Source organism: Chiloscyllium plagiosum, unplaced genomic scaffold (assembly GCF_037043375.1).
Source record: "Chiloscyllium plagiosum isolate Xiang-an unplaced genomic scaffold, Cpla_swu_hap1 HiC_scaffold_7, whole genome shotgun sequence".
Taxonomy (NCBI): domain Eukaryota; kingdom Metazoa; phylum Chordata; class Chondrichthyes; order Orectolobiformes; family Hemiscylliidae; genus Chiloscyllium; species Chiloscyllium plagiosum.
The window spans coordinates 22,369,327-22,393,044 of NW_028270145.1; the positions used below are offsets into that span (position 1 = coordinate 22,369,327).

The 23,718-nt window shown below is 43.3% G+C and overlaps 1 protein-coding gene across 1 annotated transcript in view; it reads right to left on the reverse strand.

Moving 5' to 3' along the window:
• LOC122551385 (protein mono-ADP-ribosyltransferase PARP12-like) overlaps window positions 1–23,718 on the reverse strand; it is a 41,892-nt gene that overhangs the window by 16,296 nt on the left and 1,878 nt on the right. Inside the window, exons 2-6 of the mRNA XM_043693186.2 lie at window positions 20,889–21,024; window positions 16,872–17,130; window positions 13,641–13,742; window positions 11,197–11,320; window positions 1,152–1,320 (exon numbers count right to left, since the gene is read on the reverse strand). Of these exons, the coding sequence (XP_043549121.2) occupies window positions 1,152–1,320; window positions 11,197–11,320; window positions 13,641–13,742; window positions 16,872–17,130; window positions 20,889–21,024 (790 nt within the window). The remainder of the gene's footprint in view (window positions 1–1,151; window positions 1,321–11,196; window positions 11,321–13,640; window positions 13,743–16,871; window positions 17,131–20,888; window positions 21,025–23,718) is intronic.

Sequence of the window (23,718 nt, forward strand, 5' to 3'; positions counted from 1 at the left end):
TCTGGCAGCCTTCACAGACCCTACCTGACCTGGTGAGTAACTTCAGCCTCATCGGTTTGTATTCCAGGTTTCAATATTCTGCTTTTTGAGCTATCCCCGGCTAACCTTCAATCAACATTACAGAAACAGGTTATCTGGATGTTATAGCAGTGCCTTTTGTGGGAGATTGCTGTGCACAGATTTCGCTGCCACATTTCCTACCCATTACTGCAGTGTCTAAATTTCAAAAGGATATCATTGGATGTCCCAAGCTTGTGAAAGTCAGGTCTTTCTTTTCTCTTTAGAAACAGACAAGTATTTACTGAGGGTCTTACTCGTAAAATGGATCATAGGAAACCAGGATATAGTGTATTTGGATGTTCATAAAGCCTTCAAAAAGGTGCCATCACCAACAAGGCTAACATCTCTTGCCAACCCATTGATGGGCTGTGAGTAGATGGTAGCCCATCTCCTTGAATCACTACAGACCGTAATAATTTAGAAGTGCTTTAACTCTGACTGAGTGGCAACGAAGGCATGGTCATATTTGTTCAAGTTGGGATCGTGTGTGAAGGTGTCTCAATGTCTTTTTTGAAATGTAAAGCTCATAGGTTTGAAAACAGCCTTGGTGAGTTGCAGCAGTGCACTGTGTAGTGCTGCTATTGTGCACTAGTGGTGGAGAGAGGGGATGGTTCTGAAGGCAGAAGGAGTGCTGATAAATCGGGCTGCTTTTCCCAGGTGCCAGGCTAGAGAAGCTGGAGAGGCAAGTGGAGAGTCACATAGTCTCCATATTACCAGCACGATACTGAAACCCTGGTGAAGGCACAACAAAGATTCACATGGATAATACGAGAACAGAAAAGTTACAATTATTGGCAAAAACTGAACAGGCTAGAGTTTTTTTAAATCTGTAAGCAACAGGCTGAGAGGTGACCTGAAAGAGTTCTTTAGGACTATGAAGGGATTTGATAGGGTAAAGAGAGATGATATGTTCTCACACACTAGGAGAGTTCAATATTAGAGAGAACTCGAGGATCATTAACAAATCTAATTCAATATTTAAGTCATTTGGCAGAGAACATTAACATAGACTAGTCTGGACCAGACGGGTCAAATGAGCTGTTTCTTTTGATATGGTCTATGTAATTCAACACAGGAAACCAGGAGCTCACCTGTTTGCCGTATTCAATCCATTCTGCGGCCTTAGCCTGCCAGTACCAAAGCCATTCAGTGGTTAAGGTGTAGTGCTGAGGTTTGGTGACGGACGAGACGGTGGACAGACGCCTCACCTTGTTCAAGTTGCTCGTCATGGTCATGAAATTAATGGCTGGGGGCCCAGCTCTGCCACAGAAAATAAACAGACAATTCAGTTGTAATTTAAAGGAGAAAGTCAATTCTGATCGGACGTTATACTTGTGGGTATTACTGTGTATCAGCACCACAAAACAAACATTCCAGAAAGTTAACAATCACACAACACCAGGTTATAGTCCAACAGGTTTATTTGGAAGCACTAGCTTTCAGAGCGCTGCTCCTTCATCAGTATAAGATCGTATACAGTACTCCATAACCACCTGATGAAGGAGCGGCGCTCCGAAAGCTAGTGCTTCCAATTAAACCTGTTGGACTATAACCTGGTGTTGTGTGATTTTTAACTTTGTACACCCCAGTCCAACACCGGCACCTCCGAATCATTACAGAAAGCCTCACGCTGGGATGGAAATCAGCTGCAGCCTAAATATTAAGCTACTCAGGAGTAGCCCCAGCGCACGGATGCAGCTAAAGCTGAGGATGACTGAAAGCTAACACATCGTAGTGTGACGCCCCATTCTCCGTGGGTTCAACCCTCCGAAGGAAATGAGAGTGTAGATGGAAAGCAGTCACAGAACATCAAGGCCCCTTCAATACAAACAGCAATGATATCAGCCATGACGATATTAAATGACAGGAGTAGATGCAATCAGCTGTTCAGTTGGCTCCTTATTGATTTATCTGTTTTAGGTAGCATTGTTGAATTAGGTAGCATTAGGTAACATTGAGTAGTTGGCAAGAGGATGAGGAAACCACGAGGGATATGGACTCAGTTATCCTTCTATTAAAAGGCATGCAACTCCATTAAACAGGGGCTGACCATGTTTTCAGACTGGTTAACAAGACAGAATTGAGAAAAGGACAAACACAGAGGAAACAATTTGCACTGCTTAGCCTTTGTAAGTTTAGAACCCAGAGGGAGTAACTTGGTTTACACAGCAGGATGTTGTCATCTGGACAGCTCGGGTCTGAAGTGAGCAGGAAAGCAAATTCAATCAGGACCTTTGTAAGGGAATTGTCTAAATACAGAGGAACCTCGATTATCCAAATATTGATTTTCCAAATGTCGGATTATCCAAAGGAGGTTTCAAGGTCCCGCAAAGATGTTACATCAAAGAGGTAAGTGTATTTGATCTACCTGTACTGAAGAACATGTGAAAATCCTGGCAAAAACAAATACAAGCAGCTCAAGCATCAGCGACGGGATTTTTTTAGGTTAGGGTTGTTATACAGCCCTTTGCAGTGTTTTACAGGGTATTCCCATCACTTTACCAGGCTGTTCACGAAAAAAATGGACGAAAACTAAACGCATGTGTAAGGTTGTGTTTCTGTCTTTCTATCACGAGGCTGAGTTCCCGGAAACTGACAAATGCTCTTGTGATTGTCGAAGCTGTTGGCATTTCATACACAGTACAGTTTTTATGTGATGGTAAGGGTATAATCTTTCTCAGTTTAACCTGTAATTTGCAGAATTTAAAGATCAGTTTGTTTAAATAGTAGATTCATTAAAGTTATAGATTTAAACAAATTCTCTGGTCAAGCACAGCATTAGATCAGTATGATTTCCCTTATTTAAGGCCAAATCAATTATCTGAATAATCAATTATCCAAACAAAATAGTGCCCGCTCATCTCGTTCGGATAATCGAGGTTCCTCTGTACTGCAATACTACAGGGAATGAGCAGGGGAGAGCAACTCATTGGATGACTCTTTCAAGGAGCCAACACATGAACAATAAGCCGAAAGGCCTCCCTCAGATACAAATAAAATGATTTTCAATTGAAACTAATTATCACATCATTTTCCTCACACAGCAAGTCGAGTTTGGGTGAGCACGTTGATAAACACAGGCAGCCCTGCGGAGGGGGCTCCTTGTAATGTTTGACTGCACTTCAAGATAATAGAATGTTGTCTCTCTACTTGTGTATGTTTATGTGAGGATGTGTGTGAGAGTGCACGTGTGGCTGACCGCATGCACACATATAAGCGAGAGCATGGGCGTGAGAGAATGTGTGCATGTGTCACTATTTGTATTTTGTGTCTATGTTTGTACTTCTGAGAATGTACGAGTGTGTGTTTTTTTTCTTTATTCATTCGCGGGACTAGACCAGGTAAGGATGGCCGTTTCCCTCCCTAAAGGGCATGAGTGAACCAGATGGGTTTTTCCGACAATTGGCAATGGATCCATGGTCATGATTAGATTCTTAATTCCTGATATACTATTGAATTCAAATTCTACTATCTGCTGTGGTGGGATTCAAACCCAGGAACCCAGAACATTACCTGGATCAACAGTCCAGTGTTAACACCATAATAGTGTGTCTGTGTTCGTTCGTGCGCAAGAGGGAACATGAGAGTGCATATAAGAATGTGTGCGTATGAGTGTGTGGTGTGTGTATGTACGTAAAAGTGTGTGTTTCTGTTTATGTGTGTGAGAGAGAATGTGAGAGTGCATACGAGAATGTGTCAGCGTGTGTGTGTGTGTATGTGACAGGGTGTGAGAATGTGAGTGTGTCTGTCTATGAGTGTGTGTCTGTGATTAAGGTAATTTAAACGGTAGTGACATAACATCTTCGAAGTGAAGCAGCATTGGCTTTAGTGACTGGGAGGAGCTTAGGGAAACATTCAAAATTGCCCATCAAAGCTGTGCTGCACATGGCGTCCCAACATCTTAGTGATGAGGCAGAAAAGTGGCAGAGGAGGAAAGAAAAGGAAGCAAATCCTGTTCTGCATATCCCACTGCCAGATGGGACATCCTGCTCAAAGTGCCCAAAGACTTTCAGGTCGAGAATTAACTCGAATTTCAGGCTGATTAGCCTCAAATTCAAGGGATTGCCGACAATGACGGCCATTGTATCAGCTACAGACTTAAAGACACATTCCGGAACATTCAGCAGAAATACATTCATTTGAGAAGGAAAAATTCTTGGAGAAGAATGTGGCTAATTAAGAAAGTTTAAAAATTGAAAGAAAATTGAAAACAATGTGTCTCACTCAGCAAAGATTAGTTAGAAGGGTGAATAAAAAATGGAAAAATAATACTATAAAAACAGCTAAGAGTGAAAAAAAGAATAATAAAGGAGGGAGACATTAACAGTACAAGAGAAAGCCAGTGAGTAACATAAAATCAGATGGTAAGGGTTTCTACGCTCTATCATAGGTATTTAAAAAGAAGATTAAGTAAATTGAACTTTATACTTTGAGAGTTTATCTGGTGAATTAATAATGGGAAATAAGCAGATGGCAGATGAATTAATTTGTTTTGCATCTATTTTCACTGTAGATGATACACATACACACTCACATGCATACGGTTGGGAGGTAATCACCTAGTGATATTATGGTATTAACACTGGACTGTTGATCCAGGTAATGATCCAGGGGACCTGGGTTTGAATCCCACCACAGGAGATAGTCGAATTTGAATTCAATAGTATATCTGGAATTAAGAATCTAATCATGATAATATCCCAGAAATAAATGTAAACCAGAAAGTGAAAGGCAAGGAGGAACTTCAAACAATTACAGCCACCAAGAGCAGGGTACTGAAAAAAAGACTATTAGAACTGAAAGCTGACAGGTTCAGAGGTCCTGATGGACTGTATCCAAGAATCCTCAAGAAATTGAAGCAGATGGCATTGACATTCATTTTCTAAAAGTCCCCAGATTCCAGAAAGTTCTCATTGGTTTGAGAAATAGTCAATCTACTTCCTCTATTCAAGAACGGAGGAGGCAGAAAGCTGGAAACTGCAGGCCAGTTAGTTTAATATCTGCCAGAGAAATACTGGAGCCTATCATCAAGAAGGTCATTCAGGGAAAATCTGATTGCAATCAGGCAGAGACGACATGGGGTTGTGAAAGTTGTCACCTCTTTGTCTCATATGTTGAAATTCTTTGAGGATTTAGCAAACAGTGTGGATAAAGAGAAACCTGTCAGTGTGATGTCTTAGACTTCCAGAATGCATTTGACTAAGGTGTCACATCGAAAGGTGACTACACAAAGTAAGAGTTCATTGTTTAGGGTACAATGCATTATTAAGGACAGAAGATTGATTAGCTGACAGGAAACAGAGAGCAGTTGTGAACGGGTCATTTTCAGGTTGGCAAAACACATCGATAAAAGTGCAGAAAAGCCTTAACTATTTACAATTTATAGTACATCAAATAACCTGGATGTTGCTAAATTTGCTGATGTCAAAGATAGTTAGGAGAGTAAGTTGTTGAAAAAGACTTAAAGAGTCTGTAATAGGATATAGATGAAATCATAGAATCCCTATAGTGTGGAAACAGGCCATTTGGCCCAACAAGTCCACACTGACCCTCCAAAGAGTATCCCACCCTCACCCAAACCCCTACCCTATTACCCTACATTTCCCCTGACTAATGCATCCCTGAACACTATGGGCAATTTAACACAGCTAATTCACCTACACTACACATCTCTGGTCAATGGGAAGAAACCAGAGCACCCGGGGGAAACTGGTGCAAACATGGGGAGAATGTGCAAACTCCACACGGACAGTTGCATGAGGCTGGAATCGAACCCAGATCCCTGGAGCTGTGAGACAGCAGGGCTAACCACTAGCCGAATGGGCTAAACAATTGGCAGCTGAAGTGTAATGTGAGCAAGTGTGAACTTGTCAGGAAGAATGGAAAAGGGGCAGGTTATTTACATGGATTGGGATCACAAAACTTGGAGATTCAGACAGATCCGGATACAAAAACATGAGCATGGGCCGCGATACCAGCTTGTGTTTGTGCTTCTGTCACCCACTTTTCCTGGAGCAGGTTTGAGGACCTAGGTGGTGCAGGAAAACCAGAAGTGCATCTGAACAGAATGTTGTTGATTGCACAACAGTGATCAGGGAGAAGATATAATGCACACAGTTTGTAAGACCATTGGGAAGCGTGTGGATATAGGTCTTCAGCTGGCAAGATCTGAAAATGTTTTGCCTTTTCCCACCCAAGTACTTAATCTGCTACAGACCGGGGTGGAGCAGAATACAGCCTCCAACATTAAGCTTTTCAGAACTATCATCTTAGCCAAGAGCAATTATAGTGAATGATTGGAAAGACCAATGGGAATGTTGCTGTTTATTGCAAATGGAATGGAATATAAAAAATTGGGAAGTTTTGCTGTGGGTGTATAGAACACTGATGAGACCACGTCTAGAGTACTGTGTTCAGTATTGGCTTCCCCATTTAAGAAAGGACATAATTATATTTGAAGCGGTTCAGAGAAGGTTAACTCGACTGATTCGTGGGATGAAGGGGTCATCTTATGAGGAAAGGTTGGACAGGCCGTACTTGTATTCACTAAAGTTAGAAAAATGCGAGGTGATCTTATTGAAACATACAAAATCCTGAGGAGATTTGACCAAGTGGACGCTGCAAGGATGCTTGCCCTCATGGGAGAGACTAAAACTAGGAATTACAGTTTAAAAGTAATGTTTAAAATATCCCACAGGATATTTTATTTTCTCTCTCTAGGGTTTGAGAGTCTGTGGAAGTCTCTTCCCCAGACAATAGGAGAGACAAACTCATTGAATATCTTTAAGGCAAAGGTAGATAGGTTCTTGACTAACCAGGAACGTAAAGGGGCAGGCAGGATCAAGCAGGTTATTGAAAGGCGGAGTAGGCTTAAGGGATTAATTACCATCTCTTCTCAGTGTGTGTGTGTTGGTCTGACTGCTGACATCATGAGAGTAAGCAGTAGGATTGACACAGACAGAAGTTGTGACAATTTAGCAGTTAATACTAAGGTGACAAATAAAGGATTAGGCCACTTAGTACAATAGCATGCATAACACCGATATCATATCAAACATGCTGCCTTCAGTAAACAAACTGTAAGGTAAGCCTTTAGTTGCCTTGGTGATAGCAAAGAGACAAGCACCTCCCCACCTAGCAACAACCTGGTGTTTGAACTCTGAAACAAGGAATGCAATAGAAATTCAGAATTCTCCCTTTGGTGACTTCCTGGATGGAACTCTGATTCTCCTGGAGGACAATTGGAAACCATTCCACACACTGGCTGTGTCTTGCATTGAGTTCTAAACATCCACATCACCTTTTCCACTGCTTCGGGCTGTTGGGAATCTTATTAGATTCAAGGAAGAACACTCTTCCCCCTTGTCAGCTGTGCTTCTGCGGCCACACTTCCACCTCAGGACCAGCTCACACAAGCAGGTCAATGAATTAGGAACAGCAGTAGTCCCCTTCTCCATTCAATAAGATCCTTCACCTGATGAATGAGCATCACTCCGATAGCTTGTGGCTTTAAATAAACCTGTTGGACTAAAGCCGTGTAACCTCTGACTTTGTCCACCCCAATCCCACACTGGCATCTCCATATCAGTGAGATCATGGGTGATCTAATGATGTCACATTCCTGCCTACCCCGATAACCTTTCACACTCTTGTTTATCAAAACTCTCATCAATCTTTGCCTTAAAAATATTCAAGGACGTTGCTTTCAACACAATTTCAGGAGCAGCATTCCAAAGACACATAACCTTCTACGAGGAAAAGAAACTCCCCCTATCATTGGATAAAAGTAAATTACTGCGGATGTTGGAATCTGAAACCAAAAAAGAGAAAATGCTGGAAAATCTCAGCAAGTCTGGCAGCAATTGTAAGGAGAGAAAAGAGCTGACATTTTGAGTCTAACTGACCCTTTGTCAAAGCTTTGTCTGGCTTTGACAAAGGGTCAGTTAGACTCGAAATGTCAGCTCTTTTCTCTCCTTACAGATGCTGCCAGACCTGCTGAGATTTTCCAGCATTTTCTCTTTTTTGGCTCCCCCCATCATTGTCTCAAATGGGGAGCCCTTATGTGTAAACAATGGTCTCTTGTTCTAGATTCTCCCCCAACAGGAAACATCCTTTCCACATCCACCATTTAAATACCTCTCAGAAACTTAAGTGTGTCTTATTCTTCTAAGCTCCAGAGATATACACCAGCCTGTTTAACCCTTCCACATGAGACAAATACTGCCCATTCCAGGGATTAGTCCACTCAACCCTCTTTGAGCTGTTTCCATTGGAAGAACATCCTTCCTGACTAAAGTGACAGTACTCTGTACAGTACACTGGATAGCAATACAGAAAACAGCAGCAGGAGTAAGCCATTCAGCCCTTCGAGTCTACTCTGCCGTTCAATATAATGATGGCTGATCATCCAACCCAGTAATCTGTTCTTGCTTTGTCCCCATACCCTTTGATCCTTTTAGTCCTAAGAATTATATCTAACTTCTTTATGAAAATATTCAATATTACAGCCTCAACCGAAGTCCGTGGCAGAGAACTCCCCCCCACTCTCTGGATGAAGAAATTTCTTCTCATCCCAGTCTTACCTCATATCCGTAAACTGACAGTCCTGGTTACTGGGATCACCTTCCTGCATTTACCCTGCACAGTCTTGTTAGAATTTTATTCTCATTCTTTTAAACTCCATTGAATATGGTCCTAACTGATCCAATCTCTCCACTTACATCAGTCCTGTCATCCCAGGAATCAGTCCAGTAAACTTACATTGCACTCTCTCCATTGCCAGAACAAACGTCCTCAGATGAAGAGGCCAAAGCTACACACACACTGCTCCAGGTGTGAACGCACAATTGCAGCAAGACATCCCTGGTCCTGTACTTGAATCCTCTCGCTATGAAAGGCTAACATATCATTTGCTTTCTTCATAGTCTCTTGCACCTGCATGTTTACTTTTCAAGGACACCCAGGTCTCGTTGCATGTCCCTATTTCCCAATCTACCACCATTCAGATAATAATCCTCTTTATTGGCTTTGCTATCAAATTGGACAAACTTACATTTAACCACATTATGCTATACCTACCAATTGCCCACTCACTCAATCCGTCCAAACATGAAGCATCTCTGCATCCTCCTTGCACCACACCTTCTTGCCCAGCTTTTTGCCAACTGCAATCTTGGAGACATTGCATGTAGTTCCCTCATCTAAATCATTAATCTATGTTGTGAATAGCTGGGGTCCAAGCACTGGTCCCTGCGGTACCCCCCACTATTCATTGGGTGACACTCAGAAAACGACCCGCCTTCTCTGCCAATTGGTTCTCCATCCATATCTGTAAACCACCTCCAACCTCAAGCACTTGAATTTTAAATGCCAATATCTTATGTGAGACCTTGTCATGCACCTGCTGAAAGCCCAAATAAACAATATCTGCTGGCTCACCCTCATCAAATCTATTAGTTACATCCTTGTTAATTCCCAATAGATTTGTCAGGCACGATTTCCCTTTTATAAATCTATGCTGATTCTGTCCAAACCCGTCACTGTTTTAAATGTTCTGTTATTAAATTTTTTTACAATGTACTCTAGTGTTTTCCTGATGGCAGCCTAGCCCGTTTATAGTATGCGTGTAGTCTCACTGTGTCCTGCATAACTGAAATCTCATAATGATAACATATTACTTTTTCTCCTATTTACTTGCCATTAGTGTCTATTAACCTTTTGAGATTCATGCACAAGGACACCCAGATTCCTCTACATCCCAAAGTTCTGCAATATCTCACCGCTTAGATAACATTCTTCTTTTATATGGTTCCTGTCAAAATGGAAAATTTCATATTTTCTCTCTATTTCTCATCGTTGCCCACTCATTTATCCATCTATATCCGTTCAGGTTAAGGTTAGGGTTATGTCCTCTTCACAAATTACTGTACTCCCTATTTTTGTGTCAGCAGCAAATTTAGCAACTACACTTTTGGTGCCTGCATCCAATCATTTGTGTAAATTGGAAAAGTGTTGAGAGTCCAGGTACTGATCCCTGTGACACACCACTCAGCACATCGTGCGAACGAGAAAGTGACCCATTAATGCCTCCTCGGTTTCCTGCTAACTAGCCAATTTTTTATCCATGGTGAGCTTTGCCTGGTGATTGTAGTTTTCATGAATTCCTGCTCCCCTTCCATTTCCTGACTGACACCTATTTCTGGGATATTCCTTGCAGACTCTATAGTGAAGGCTGATGCAAGTTCAGTGGCTATGAAGCACTTTTCCAACTCCCCAAACACTGTTAGCCTTCATTGTAAGGAAGTGAAGGGAAAGTCACTGAGTTTTAGATCAAACTTTGACATGTACACCTCACGAAAGATGACATTTGCTTAACATCACAAACTGATAACATGGAAACTTAGCTGAACCCCATGACTTAGCATTTTATAACATTATACAATTAGAAGGTCCTTTGAGACCTCTCCCCTCACCTGAGGTATGGTGACCTTCAGGTTAAACCAACACCAGTTATCTCTCACTCTGTCTAATGAGAGCACAGCCCTACGGCCTTCTGGGACCAAGGCAAAACCTAGTTGTACAAAACCAGAATCTCGCTGAAAAGAGAGATGTGTCCCTGAAATCTTCCCTCTTGCACTCATCAGGACAGATGCAAGAATGCCAAGTTTCAAACCATCACAACAATTTGCACTACAGGAGAAAAAGGGCTTAATTTGTTGGCAGGTATACTCTGGTTGGCCGAGGTATTGCACAGACAAAGAAATCGAACACCATTGGCTTCCTGAGCTCTTTCACCGTGCAGTCTTCATTACTGCGATCATTTGAAATTTGCTTTTATGTTTGTCCTGACGAGTACAGCTTCAGAAACATGCCTTTCTTTTCAGCAAGAACATAGTAAATGCCATATTAAAACACTATATAACTATAGTGTGACATTTTATAGTAAGAACATACATAACATCACTTGTAAGATAAATAAAGATTTTACAATCAATAAGACAATAGGTGCAGGAGTAGGCCATTCTGCCCTTCGAGCCAGCACCACTGTTCATTATGATCATGGCTAAGACAGAAATTAAACCCAATAACTGGAGCTTGGATCAGAAAAGGTAAAGTCTTAGCCTACATCAAGTTTACCTGCCTATGGATTGGGGATTACAGTATTCCTTTTCAATCTTCTCCATGTCTGGGAGATCTTTCCATCCTTCCTCATAAACCTGCCATCGATAAGGAAGCCTGAAGTGCACCAGTTTACATCGATCTGTGTTGATCACAAAAATAGAGGTAATTTCAAATGAAGTTTGATGGTGTTCCCTCTAAATTCCTTCCTCATGCCCTTGGGTCAAAGCTTGTAATGTTAGTCAAAACATCACAGCCGCAGCCAGACTCTTGAGACTTCAGTGAACTTCTTCAAGGAGCCACAGGGAAATGATAGGCTGAATGGCCTCCTTCTGGTGCAGATATAGTCTGATCAACCTGTTCAGAAATGTTAGTACACATGTCTTGAGTAAGTGGGACTTGAACCCAGACCTCCCAACCCAGATTTGGACAATACCACTGCATCGCAACAGGCCCTAGGCCGAGTATGACACACCGCCAGGGCAAGTGGAACTTGAGCCCCGACCTTCTGCCCCAGAAGAAGGGACACTACTACTGCGCCGCAAGTCTCCTTCTGTTCTGTGAGGTTGCATGAACATTATGGGGCTGCCCATGGAAGCCAATCCATAGCACAAAGGAAGGTCAATGAGTGTTGCATTGTTATTGAGTGCCTTGTACAAATGGAAAGCATCAAAGGTGATATAGAAGAGCTAGGTACTGGACATAACTTCAGACCAAACTGTGGCCTTCAGATGAGGCTCCGCAGTGTCAAGATGACTGAAATTTGGACTGATGTCAGAGAGTTCTTCAAACAAATTGCAATCAACATGTGGAATGGATTCCAGCAAAATTCTTGGAACTGGTTGATAAACAGCTGGATGTTTTGATGGGGGGGGGAGCATCTTTTGATATAGAGTATCATTGAAAGCACATAAACAACTCAGCTCGAACAAAATGTATCCCAATCTGCTGCAGGTAGCAAGGGAGGGATATTGCACAAGCGTTGACTACTTATCTAACCTCATTATCTCTGGCTGTAGGAATGGTGCTAGATGCATGGAGAATTGAACTGTTGGTGACAAAGGAGGAAGGCACAGACCGAGTAACTACCAGACAGTCAGCTGAATCTTGGACATGAGCAAATTATTAGAAATGTTGAGAGAGTGCATAAATTGACTGTTAGAAAGCAGCAAATTAACCACTGTTGATTTGTCGTGCATGATTTACTTGATGGTTTTTTTTTTAAAAGAGGCAACAAGAAGGATCTATGAAGGTCGCAAAATTAATGCAATTAGTTTTTTTGACAAGATCCCACATGACAGACTGGCCAGAAGACTCATGGGATCCACAGGGAACTGGATCTAAAGTAAAGATTTATGGTCACTGGGTATTTTTAGGTCTTTAGGAAGGTTCCTTTTAGTCAGGGTCCAGAAGGCGCAGAGTGATTTCTGGCATACATTGCGAGCCAATTATTTAGACTTACATGTCAGATCCATCCTTGAGGGGTTTGCAGACAATAAAAACATTGGCCACTAGGTTAATGGTGAGGAAGAAAGCTGTAGATTGCAGAAACATGTCAATGGGCTGGTCAGGTGGGCAGAAAAGTAGCAAATGGAAATCAATTCAGGAGGTGAGAGGTCATACAATAAATGGCAGCATTCCAAGTTAGAACAGCAGAACAGAATGACCTGGCAGTGAATGGTCACAGATTCTTGGAATAACAGGGTAGGTGGATCAGGTGGTCAAAATAGCTTTTGAGATAGTTTCCAAAATCTGGAATACAGGAGCAGAGAGGTAATGCTAGAATTAAACACTAAGTAGACCACAGCTAGGGTTCTGTGTATAGTGTTGGCCACCACTTCATTGAAAGGATGTGAATGCACAGCAGAGGGTGGACAGGGGATTGACAGGGATACAGAACTTTCGCTTTGAGCAAAGATTGGATAGAGTGGGGATGTTTCCTTTGGAACAGAGCAGGCTGAGAAGAAGTTGAGTTAGGGTGTACTGAAAGGGGCCAAAATTAGAAAGTGGGAACAGGGTACTAGGTTGATTACCCATGATTGCATTGAATAGCAGAGCAGGTTTAAAGGGTCAAATGGCCTACTCCTGCTCCCATTTTCCAAGTTCCACAACCAATGAAGTACTTTTTGAAGGGTTGCCACTAAAATATTGCAGGAAGTGTGGTAGCCACTAAAATAGCGCAGGAAGTGAGGTAGCCACTAAAATAGCGCAGGAAGTGAGGTAGCCAAATTGAACCCAAGAAGCACTGAGATAAAGACTGTATCACCTTTTTAGTGAAGTTGGTTGGGAGACAGTAGGACAGACTCTCCTGCTTTTCTTTGAAGTGGTACCAAAGGAACTTTTCCATTAGGACTGAGTTGCTGGCTTTTCCTCACAATGTCAAACCCTTATGATTTACGTCACCTTTAACACCCGAAACTACTCCCCTTTCCAATACCAATTTGCAGCTGATGTTTCAATACCTTTGAAGGAACAGTGCTTCCTGAGGAAGAACAAGCAGATCTCCTCACTGTCCACATTAGTGCTGGGTTCACTGAGGGAGCGACTGGGTGAAGATCCCTTAACTGGAATGAAATACAAGGATCGCAAGTTACATTTTTTGGCAATATCTCTACAAAATCATTGACTAATGCAGAACGTAACAACTGTAACTGCATAAGCTCATTCAACAGAAAAACAAGACATTTTGTCCATTGTGTCACTGTCTGTTTAACAGTTAATGAAATGGCCCAATTCCTTTGATCTCCCCCAACACTCTGCAAAGTTATTACTTTTTAACTATTTATCAATTCCTTTTTGTAAGTTAACAACAAATCTGCTCACAACCAGCTCCCCTTCTGGCTTTGGAATTCAGACTATAACAACTCAATAATCTCTCTGGTTCTCTTGCCATTTCTATTCAACCTGGTTACTGACCGTTCCCCTTACTTATCGTGTTACACAATTTTGCACACCTCAATTAAAGCTAACCTTAACCTTTCATGCTAAAGGTGCTACCCCATCTACTCCAGTCTCACCACTTCACCGAAGAATGACAAACCCATGAGGGTGAGGTGCCTGGTGACCGGACGGTGGCTAATGTTGTACCTTTGTTTGCGAAAGGTTGCAAGGAGAAACTGGGGAACTGTAGACCTGTGAGTCTGACTTTGGCTGTGGGTGTATTGTTGGAGATCGTTCTAAAACAGAGGATTTATGAACCTTTAGAGAAGCAAAAATTGATTCGGGATAGTCAGCATGATTTTGTGTGAGCAAACTCCTGTCTCAAAAACTTGTTGGGGCTTTTTTCAGGAAGTCATCAAAAAGATTGATGATGGCAGAGCAGTAAGCATTGTTTCCTTAGACTTGAGTAAAGTTTTTGATAAAGTTCAGCATGATAGATTAATTAGTAAAGCGAGGTCACGTGGGGTTCAGGGTGAGCCTGAACTGGCATAATGGCTGCAGACAGAGAATGGTGGGTTTTCTTTCAGGCTGGTGGTCTGTCATCAGTTCGGTTCTGATCCTCTTTGGTTTGTCAATTATAGAAATGATTTGGATGAGAATAAAGAAGGCATGGTTAGTAAGTTTGTGGATGACACCAAAATTGGTGACATAGTAGACAGTGAAGAAGGTATTCTGAGATTACAGAAGCATCTTGTTCAAATGGGTCAGTGAGCTGGAAAGTGGCAGATGGAGTTCAATCTGGATAAATGCAAGATATTGCTTTAGGTCCAACAAACAAGGGTAAGGCTTATACAATTAATGGTAGGGCCTTGGGTAGTGTTGTAGAACAGCGGGACTTGGGGTGCAGGTAAATAATTCTTTGAAATTTGTATCTGGGTGGTTACAATAGTGTTTAGTACGCTTGCCTTTGTGTACAGGAATTGGGAAATAATGTTCAGGTTGTACAGGACATCGATGAGGCCTCTTCTGGAGAAGTGCGTCCAGTTCTGGTTGCTCTGTTATTATGAAGCTGGAGAGGGTTCAGAAGAGATTTACCAGGAGGTTGCTGGGTATGGAAGGTTTGAATATAAAGAAAGGCTGGGTAGGGTGGGACTTTTTTCATTGGGGCGTAGGAGGTTAAGAGGTGACGTGTTAGAAGTTTATAAAATCATGAGGGGTGCAGATAGAATCATAGAGCCACAGAGATGTACAGCATGGAAACAGACCCTTCGGTCCAACTTGTCCATGCCTACCAGATATCCCAACCTAATCTAGTCCCATTTGCCAGCACCCGGCCCATATCCCTCTAAACCCTTCCTTTTCATATACCCATCCAGATGCCTTTTAAATGTTGTCATTGTACCAGCCTTCACCACTTCCTCCGACAGCTCATTCCATACACACACCACCCTTTGCACCAATGTATTCCCGGGAATATCCTGTCTAAGTACAGCCTTAATGTTACCCCTTATCAAAAATGCTACTTTCCCTCCTCTTTTGCCCCCCCTTTCTATTCTTCCTGTAGCATTTGTATCCTGGAACATTAAGCTGCCAGTGCTGCCCATCCTTGAGCCACGTTTCTGTAATTGCTAATGATATCCCAGTTCCATTTTCCTAACCATGCCCTGAGTTCATCTGCCTTCCCTGTTAGGCCTCTTGCATTGAAATAAATGCAGTTTCATTTACCTTGTTCTCTGCTTTGTTCCTGCCTGCCCTGACTGTTTGACTTGCTCCTTTTCCCAACTGCAGCAGCCTCAGATTGATGTCTTTCCTCACTATATCCCTGGGTCCCATAAGGTTAATGGTAGTTGTCTTTTCCCGTGATGGGGGATTTCAAAACTGGGGGCACATTTTTAAAGTGAGAGGAGAGAGATTTAAAAAAGACATGAGGGGCAACTTTTTTAACACAGAGGGTGGTTCGCATTTGGAATGAACTTCCCGAGGAAGTGATGGATGTGGGCACAATTACAACAATTAAAAGACATTTGGATAGGTACATGAACAGGAAAGGTTTGGAAGGATCTGGGCCAAGGGCAGGCAGGCGGGACTAGTTTAGTTTGGGATTATAGTCAGCTTGGACTGGTTGGACCGAAGGGTCTTTTTCCATGTTGTATGACTCCACGTCAATTAGGGATAGGCAATAAATTCCCAGTACCACCTCTAACCCCTGAACAAATACAGAAGAAGTCCCTTGTCCCTTATACCATTCCAAGGTAAAACCTCACCACATGGGGGTGAGATTTTATGACTTTCAGTAGGTCAAGGAAGGAGGAATAGAAAATGAGTGCCCTGCTCGCTCCCTAGACATGGTCCAATCAAAAGCTGGACGATGCATTAAAGACTGTCCAAATACTGCCCACAGCATTTTGTATCAAGTTAATTGATTTTGAAGTGTGGGCACAGTTGTAATCTAAGAAATGCATCAGTCAAATGGAGCACAGAAAGTCCCACAAAGCCAGCAATCTGATTGTAAGCTTCGGTAAATGGATGTGCCTTGGCTATAGCACTGGTGATAAGTAATGCCGTAGGACATATCTAATGCCCCATTGAGACAGCAGACGGGATCTCAGTTTAGTGTCACAACCAAACAAAGCCACCTCCAGCCATGTTCCACTGAGTCATCAGTTTACGTTGGGATTCAGGTTGTGGGCTTGGCCCCATAACCTCCTGACCTGCGAGGTCAGGGTATTGCCACAGGGCAGGGCAGGGCGGGGATGTGGGGGAAGCAAATCAAACGAAGTGGAGATTTAGATCGAATTAGAGCTGTGATTTACCTTTGGCACCGGCAGCCTCCCTTCTCCTGATTTGACAGATGTTACGATAGATGGAAGGCAGATCACAGATCAGTTCGATGTTTATTCGGCGATTCTCCAGCAAATTCCGGTTTTCCAAGAAGCTGTGGGATCGCCAACATTGGCTTCCCAGTGGACAGGCGTCCAGAATAAACTGAAGGCAGATGTGAAGCTTTTTGCAAGACTGTTTGTAGTGGCAAGAGCCAAAGGGACCATCCCCTTTGTTGTAAAAGGCACAGACCTGAAGAGACAAGATGATTTGTAATATGAAACCTTTGTTAGGCCGCATTTGGAGTAATGTGTGGAGTTCTGATCATCACACTACCAGAAGGACGTGGAGAGAGTGCAAAGAAAGTTCACCAGGATGTTGCCCAGTCGCGTGGACCTTGGCCATGAGGGAAGGGTAAAAAGACCAGGGCCTTTCCCACTCGGAAGATGGCAGCTGACAGGACATCTGATAGAGGTCTACAACATTATGAGAGGCATAGACAGAGTGAAGAGTCAGGCTTTTCCTCAGGGTTGACGTTTCAATTATAAGGGGGCACAGGTGAGGGGGGGGGGGGGGAGTTTAAGAGAGATGTGTGAGGAAAGTTTTTCACGCTGGGAGTGGTAGGAACCTGGAATGCACTGGCAGAACGGGTGCTGGAAACCAGCATGTTAATGACATTTAAGAGGCACCTGGATGGTTACATGAGCAGGGAGGGAATAGAGGGATACAGACCGAATAAGGGCAGTTTAGTTAGAGCTTCACGATCAGCAGAGGCTTGGTGGGCCAAAGTGTCTGTTCCTGCACTGTACTTCTCTTTTTGTTCTTCTGTTAATTTATCTTCTGTTTGTCCACTGTCCAGGACACCCAGACTGTCCAACACTGACAGTTCCTGCCTTTAGTATTGACGGTTCTCGCAATCCTGACAGGAAGGCCTAAAGCAAAGCAACAACAACTTACATTTCCATAGCATCCAGAAAACAGAATGAAACGTCCCCAGATACTTCACGATACAGCAGTGTTTGACACTGAGCCACATAAGGGAACACTGGGTCAGCTGATGAAAAGCTTGGTCACAGACAGGTGCTACTGAGTGCATTAAAGGAGGAGGCAGAGAGCAACAGGGAGGGAACTCCTCACCTCAGGGCATGCGAAGCTGAAGGTGAAGTAGTTAAAATCGGGACTGCTCAGGAAGCCAGTTGGGTAGTTGGCCGGGAGGAGGGTCCAGAGATAGATGAGGCTTTGGACTGATCAACAATATAAGTCAGCGAGCACTGGGATGAGGCGTGGAGTGGGGATTTTGCTTGACTTAAGTCAGCTGCAGCAGAGTTTTGGATCACAGAAGGTGGTCAATTCTGGAGGTGACAAAGCTTTGACAGGGTTATTTTGTTTTAACATATTTTTTTAAAAATTAACAATTATGAATTATTAGCTCTCCTTTGACTGTTGTGAAGTACCTAGTTTCTACTCAGGACCTCTTCCATTCCAATGTACGAAAATGGAGATGGAAAAGATCTTCAGCCTGCCCCACACAATTCTCAATCTTATAGGAGAAAGTGAGGACTGCAGATGCTGGAGATCAGAGCTTATGCCCGAAACGTCAATTCTCCTGCTCCTTGGATGCTGCCTGACCTGCTGTGCTTTTCCAGCAACACATTTTTCAGCTCTCAATCTTATCCCAGGGGAATCCCATATTCCCCATCCCATCTGCAAGCAGAGTGTCCTGACCATTTTCTGTTTCAAACTAGCAATGTGGTTCATTCTGAGAGGTGACATAAATAAATATGCATCGCACAGCACAATATTTATATAATGCTCTTTATGATTCGACCACAAATGAGAATATCTTTCCTCTCAAATATTCTGTTCCTTCAAGGTAAAGCTGCATCTGCTGAATCTCAGGGCAGAAGTGGCTACTGCAGATGCTGGAGATTAGAGTCAAGTTTAAAGTGGTGCTGGAAAAGCACAGCAGGTCAGACAGCATCCGAGGAGCAGGAAAATCGATGTTTCAGGCAAAAGCCCGAAACATTGATTTTCCTGCTCCTCGGATGCTGCCTGACCTGCTGTGCTTTTTCCAGCACCACTCTAATCTTGACTCTGCTGAATCCAGCCCAGGCAATGGCTGTGGACATTGGCTTCGGTCTCTCCGTAATGGAGAGAATCTGCAGAAAGAAATTGCTTGACAGGTTTTAGGGCCATGGCTGGAATCCCAATGCACAAAGCAACATTATTAGAACCTCATACTTAGACTAGATCTTTGAAATTCCCTCTCCTCATGCTCTTGGTCCCAAATGTATCCTTTCCAAGAGTTTATCCAATTCCTCTGAGAAAGTCACCGTTAATTCACATCCACTGCCTTTCAAGAAATGTATTCCACAAGATGACTGTGCATAAGAAAATTCCTACCTTGCACAGAATTATAGAATGGTAAAAGCACAAAGGAGGCCAGTCAGCCCATTCTCTGAGAGGGCCAGTCACACTCACCTGCCTTTGATTCCATTGGCTTTTTAACTTTGCTTTATCAAACGCCAATTAACTTAAACCACCTCCAGTCCATCTCCACCAGTTGGATATTTTCCAATCAACCTCTTTAGAGTTGTTATGACACACCTCTGGTGCAGACGGAATTTGAACACATGCCTCCTGGTCCACAGGTAGAGATACTACCACCATGCAACAGCCATTCTTTTCTGGTTATTTTATTTTCATACCCATAACTGCTCGTACGCAAAACTGAACAACTTTTTTGTCCCTGTCGTCAAATCACCCGTGGCATTTTTCATCCAGTAACCACCGCAGGTAACTCACCCCGATTTTCCAACTGATAATTTACATGCAAAGCAATGCATGGAATGCAGACCATCAAAGGTCTAATGTTCTAGATTACCCCCAGATGAGGAACAAGCCTCTGTACATCTACTTAGTCCATCCTTTTTATCATTCATCCAAATGAGATAGGGTGGCACCGTGGCTAACACTGCTGCCTCTCAGCGTCAGAGACCCGGGTTCAATTCTTGCCTCAGGAATTGTCTGTCTGTGTGGAGTTTGCACACTCTCCCCGTGTCTGCGTGAGTTTCCTACAGGTGCTCCGGTTTTCTCCCACAGTCCAAAGATGTGCAGGCCAGGTGAATTGGCCATTCTAAATTGCCCGTAGTGTTAGGTGAAGGGGTAAATGTAGGAGAATGGGTGGGTTTTGCTTCGGTGTGGACTTGTTGGGCCGAAGGGCCTGTTTCCACACTGTAAATAATCTAAATCAAAACGGAGTGGGTGGGGGAGATAAAGAACTCTATCCCTGGTGGGGCTCACCTCTCTCTAAAAGAACAAACTGAGGCCACAGCAGCAGCCAGATGGGGACTTGAAGCTCAGACACTCAGATTAGAAGTCAGATGCTCAACTGACTGAGTCACCCAGGGTCTGAAAATTGTCCGCAAGCAATTCATGTTATTTTCTTAAAACCAACCTATTCAGAGATGTCATTACAAATCTCTGAGGCAGGTGGGACTTGAACCTGGGTCTCTTGTTCCAGAGAGTAGGGACGATACCATTGCACCACAAGAGCCCTTCTTCTTTTACTAACCCTACTGTCACTGAAATCAATCTCTCTTCATGACTTAAACACCTTTCAAATGCCCTCTTTAACCATCTTACTCTGAGGAGACAATCTCCACTTTTTGCAATGATTTCTGGATATTTGAAGTCTATCGTGTTTTGTTCCACTCTGTCAAGTCTTCTGTTCCTCCTCTCTAGCAGGAGCTATGACATCCTTGTGTTGTGCTGACAATTGGACCCAAAACTGAAGCTGAGATCTAACATGCGATTTACAATAGCCCAATCCTTTTACTTGAGAAGAGGAATTTGCTGGCATGAGTGTAAAATTTGTGTATCGGTTAAACCTTAATCTGCTGATAAAGTTTGCTGAAGCAGCCCTGATTTATCAGCTCTATGGCGAATATGTAAATAATTAAGTTTCATGAGTGTCCCAGCCCGGTCTCTTGCTGCTTTTCAAATCTCACCTCAGGCATTAGAGTAGGATCATTCTGCAACAGAAGCTGACGCAACTCTTTGACATCCAGATTGTGAAGTCCATTCTTACTCAAGATTGTACCATTGTGGACAGACAGGATGTCATGAGAATTTGTGCAGGCTTTTCTGAAACACATGAAGGATATTAAGAAAACATATAAAAACCCAGCTGGTTTAATAATGGAGTTACAGTCACAGCCCCATAATACACTTGTGTTATATACATTCAGTTAGAAGGTTGGGCATCGCTGGTAAAGCCAGCATCTGTGGCCTATCCCTTCTTGCACTGATTGGGTTGCTAGCTGTAGGATGTGAGAGAGGGAGGGGGCTGTAGGTTGGAAGTATTGACAGCGGAGCTTCACCAGGAGTGGCTCAAACAGAGAGGTGTCAGGATTGGATTAGATTACCTACAGTATGGAAACAGGCCCTTCGACCCAACAAGTCCATACCAACCCTCCGGAGAGTAACCCACCCAGATCCATTTCCCTCTGACTAATGCATCCTAACTCCTAGCATCTTTGGGACTGTGGGAGGAAACTGGAGCACCCGGAGGAAACCCACGCAGACACGGGGAGAATGTGCAAATTCCACACAGACAGTTGCCCAAGGCTGGAATCGAACCTGGGACCCTGGTGCTGTGAGGCAGCAGTGCTAACCACTGGGTCACCATGCCAACCCAGATAAACCTAGTCACTAAAAGCTGGTCAGCATGACCTCAATGGTGAGAAAACATTTAGATACTAAACTCTGGGAGAAAATTCATGTTTTTCTTGGGCCTGTTCACATTAAGGAAGGTCAGCATGGACTTTCTAAAAGCAAATAATGACGAATCAACACAATTGTGCTTTTTTTTGGTGGGGTAACAGTAAGGATGAATGAGGGCAATCCGATTAAATTTGATTTCTCTGGACTTCTAAAGGACACACCATAGATTGCCACACATCAGCAAAGTTGATATACGTGGAATCACAAGGAAAGGCAGTGGTGGCGCGGATAAGAAGTCAGATTGGGTGACTGGGGAAAGTGAGTAACGGTGGAAGGACTGCAGTTGTGTGCTTGCCTTGGTACATATTAATAACAGACCAGTGTTTAGATTAGATTAGATTACAGTGTGGAAACAGGCCCTTCGGCCCAACAAGTCCACACCGACCCGCCGAAGCGAAACCCACCCATACCCCTACATTTACCCCTTACCTAACACTACGGGCAATTTAGTATGGCCAATTCACCTGACCCTGCACATCTTTGGACTGTGGGAGGAAACCGGAGCACCCGGAGGAAACCCACGCAGACACGGGGAGAACGTGCAAACTCCACACAGTCAGTCGCCTGAGGCGGGAATTGAACCCGGGTCTCTGGCGCTGTGAGGCAGCAGTGCTAACCACTGTGCCACCGTGCCGCCCACTAATGTCCACAGAAATCAGCGATCAATCACCAGTGCAGCACAGTCTGAGCCCCATATTCACTTTCATCAAGTATTTTACGTACCTTCACACAACGGAGAAACGTACTTCACATTCCAGATATATTTCAAAACATTTACCTCTGCTCAGTGACCGAGGAAGTAACGCATAGTAATTCAGAAAAGCATATGCACACTCTGCTGTTCATCTCACCATTTTCATAATGAATGCACAACAGGATTTTAGTCCACATGAACAGAAGGGTTGACGCCACATGCCCAACCACGGGGTTAATGACTCAATTTTGATGGCCACGTATAAATCAGAAATAAGAAAGGGTCTTGAGATGCAGAGAACAGTGTCCCTGCCTCAAGGTTGGAGTCTGACTTGAACTTGACTTGAAGGTCAGTGACGTTGCATTGTAAATAGTGCCAAACAGTTGGTCAACCCGTAAATCCTTCCCATTCACCTATGGTAAGCAGTGAGAGAGCGAGAGCGAGAGCGAGAGAGAGAGAGAGAGAGAGAGCGAGAGCGAGAGCGAGAGCGAGAGAAAGAGAGAGAGAGAGAGTTTCCTCATGAGCTATGAATGGACAGGTGCCCCATCAAGCTACAGCCTCTTGGCAATCTATTCCAGGGAAAACAATGGAAATAGATGCAAGCATGTGTTCCATCTGCCTTGTGCATCATGGGAAGCTGAATGAGAACAGCAACACGACATCCAGGTTAAGAAACAGGAGTAGGCCATTCGGCCTCCGGGCCTGCTTCACCACTCAAGAGGATCATGGTTGATCCATTCTTGATCAGACACATGGGGCTAGTGACTGATATTTGGAACAACATTGACTTAGACTTTGGGCATACAGGGCATGGATTTCAACACTTGGAGATAACAAACCTGGAAGTATTGTGAACTGTGAGAAGGTTAGTCATTGACTTCAAGAAAACAGGCAGGTGAACACAGGGATTTGTAAATAGATATATTTTCATAGGAAGAATGAAGCAAGGCAGTACAAAATACAAGAAAGGGTCAATTCTAAAGTGAGGACAGGGACTGGTGGACCTCGGATTATTTGTGCACAAATCATTGAAGGTGATACAACAGGGTGAGAACGTGGCTAGTAGGAGACAAGAGGCTTCCAGCAAGAATTATGGAGGACACAAGCAAGGAACTTATCATGAACATTTGTAAAACACCAGTTCAGCTTCAACTGGAGCTGTATTGTCCAATTCTAGGCATCAAACTATTGGAAAGATGCAACAGACTTTGTAAGATCAGTTCCAGGTATGAAAGACTTCAGTGGGGATTGAAGAAGCTGGAACTGTTCATTTTAATAAAAAAGGTTGAGAGCAGATAGAGATGTTCAAAATTCACAAGGAATCCACATGGAGCAGACAGATTAATTTCATTGGGGAGAAT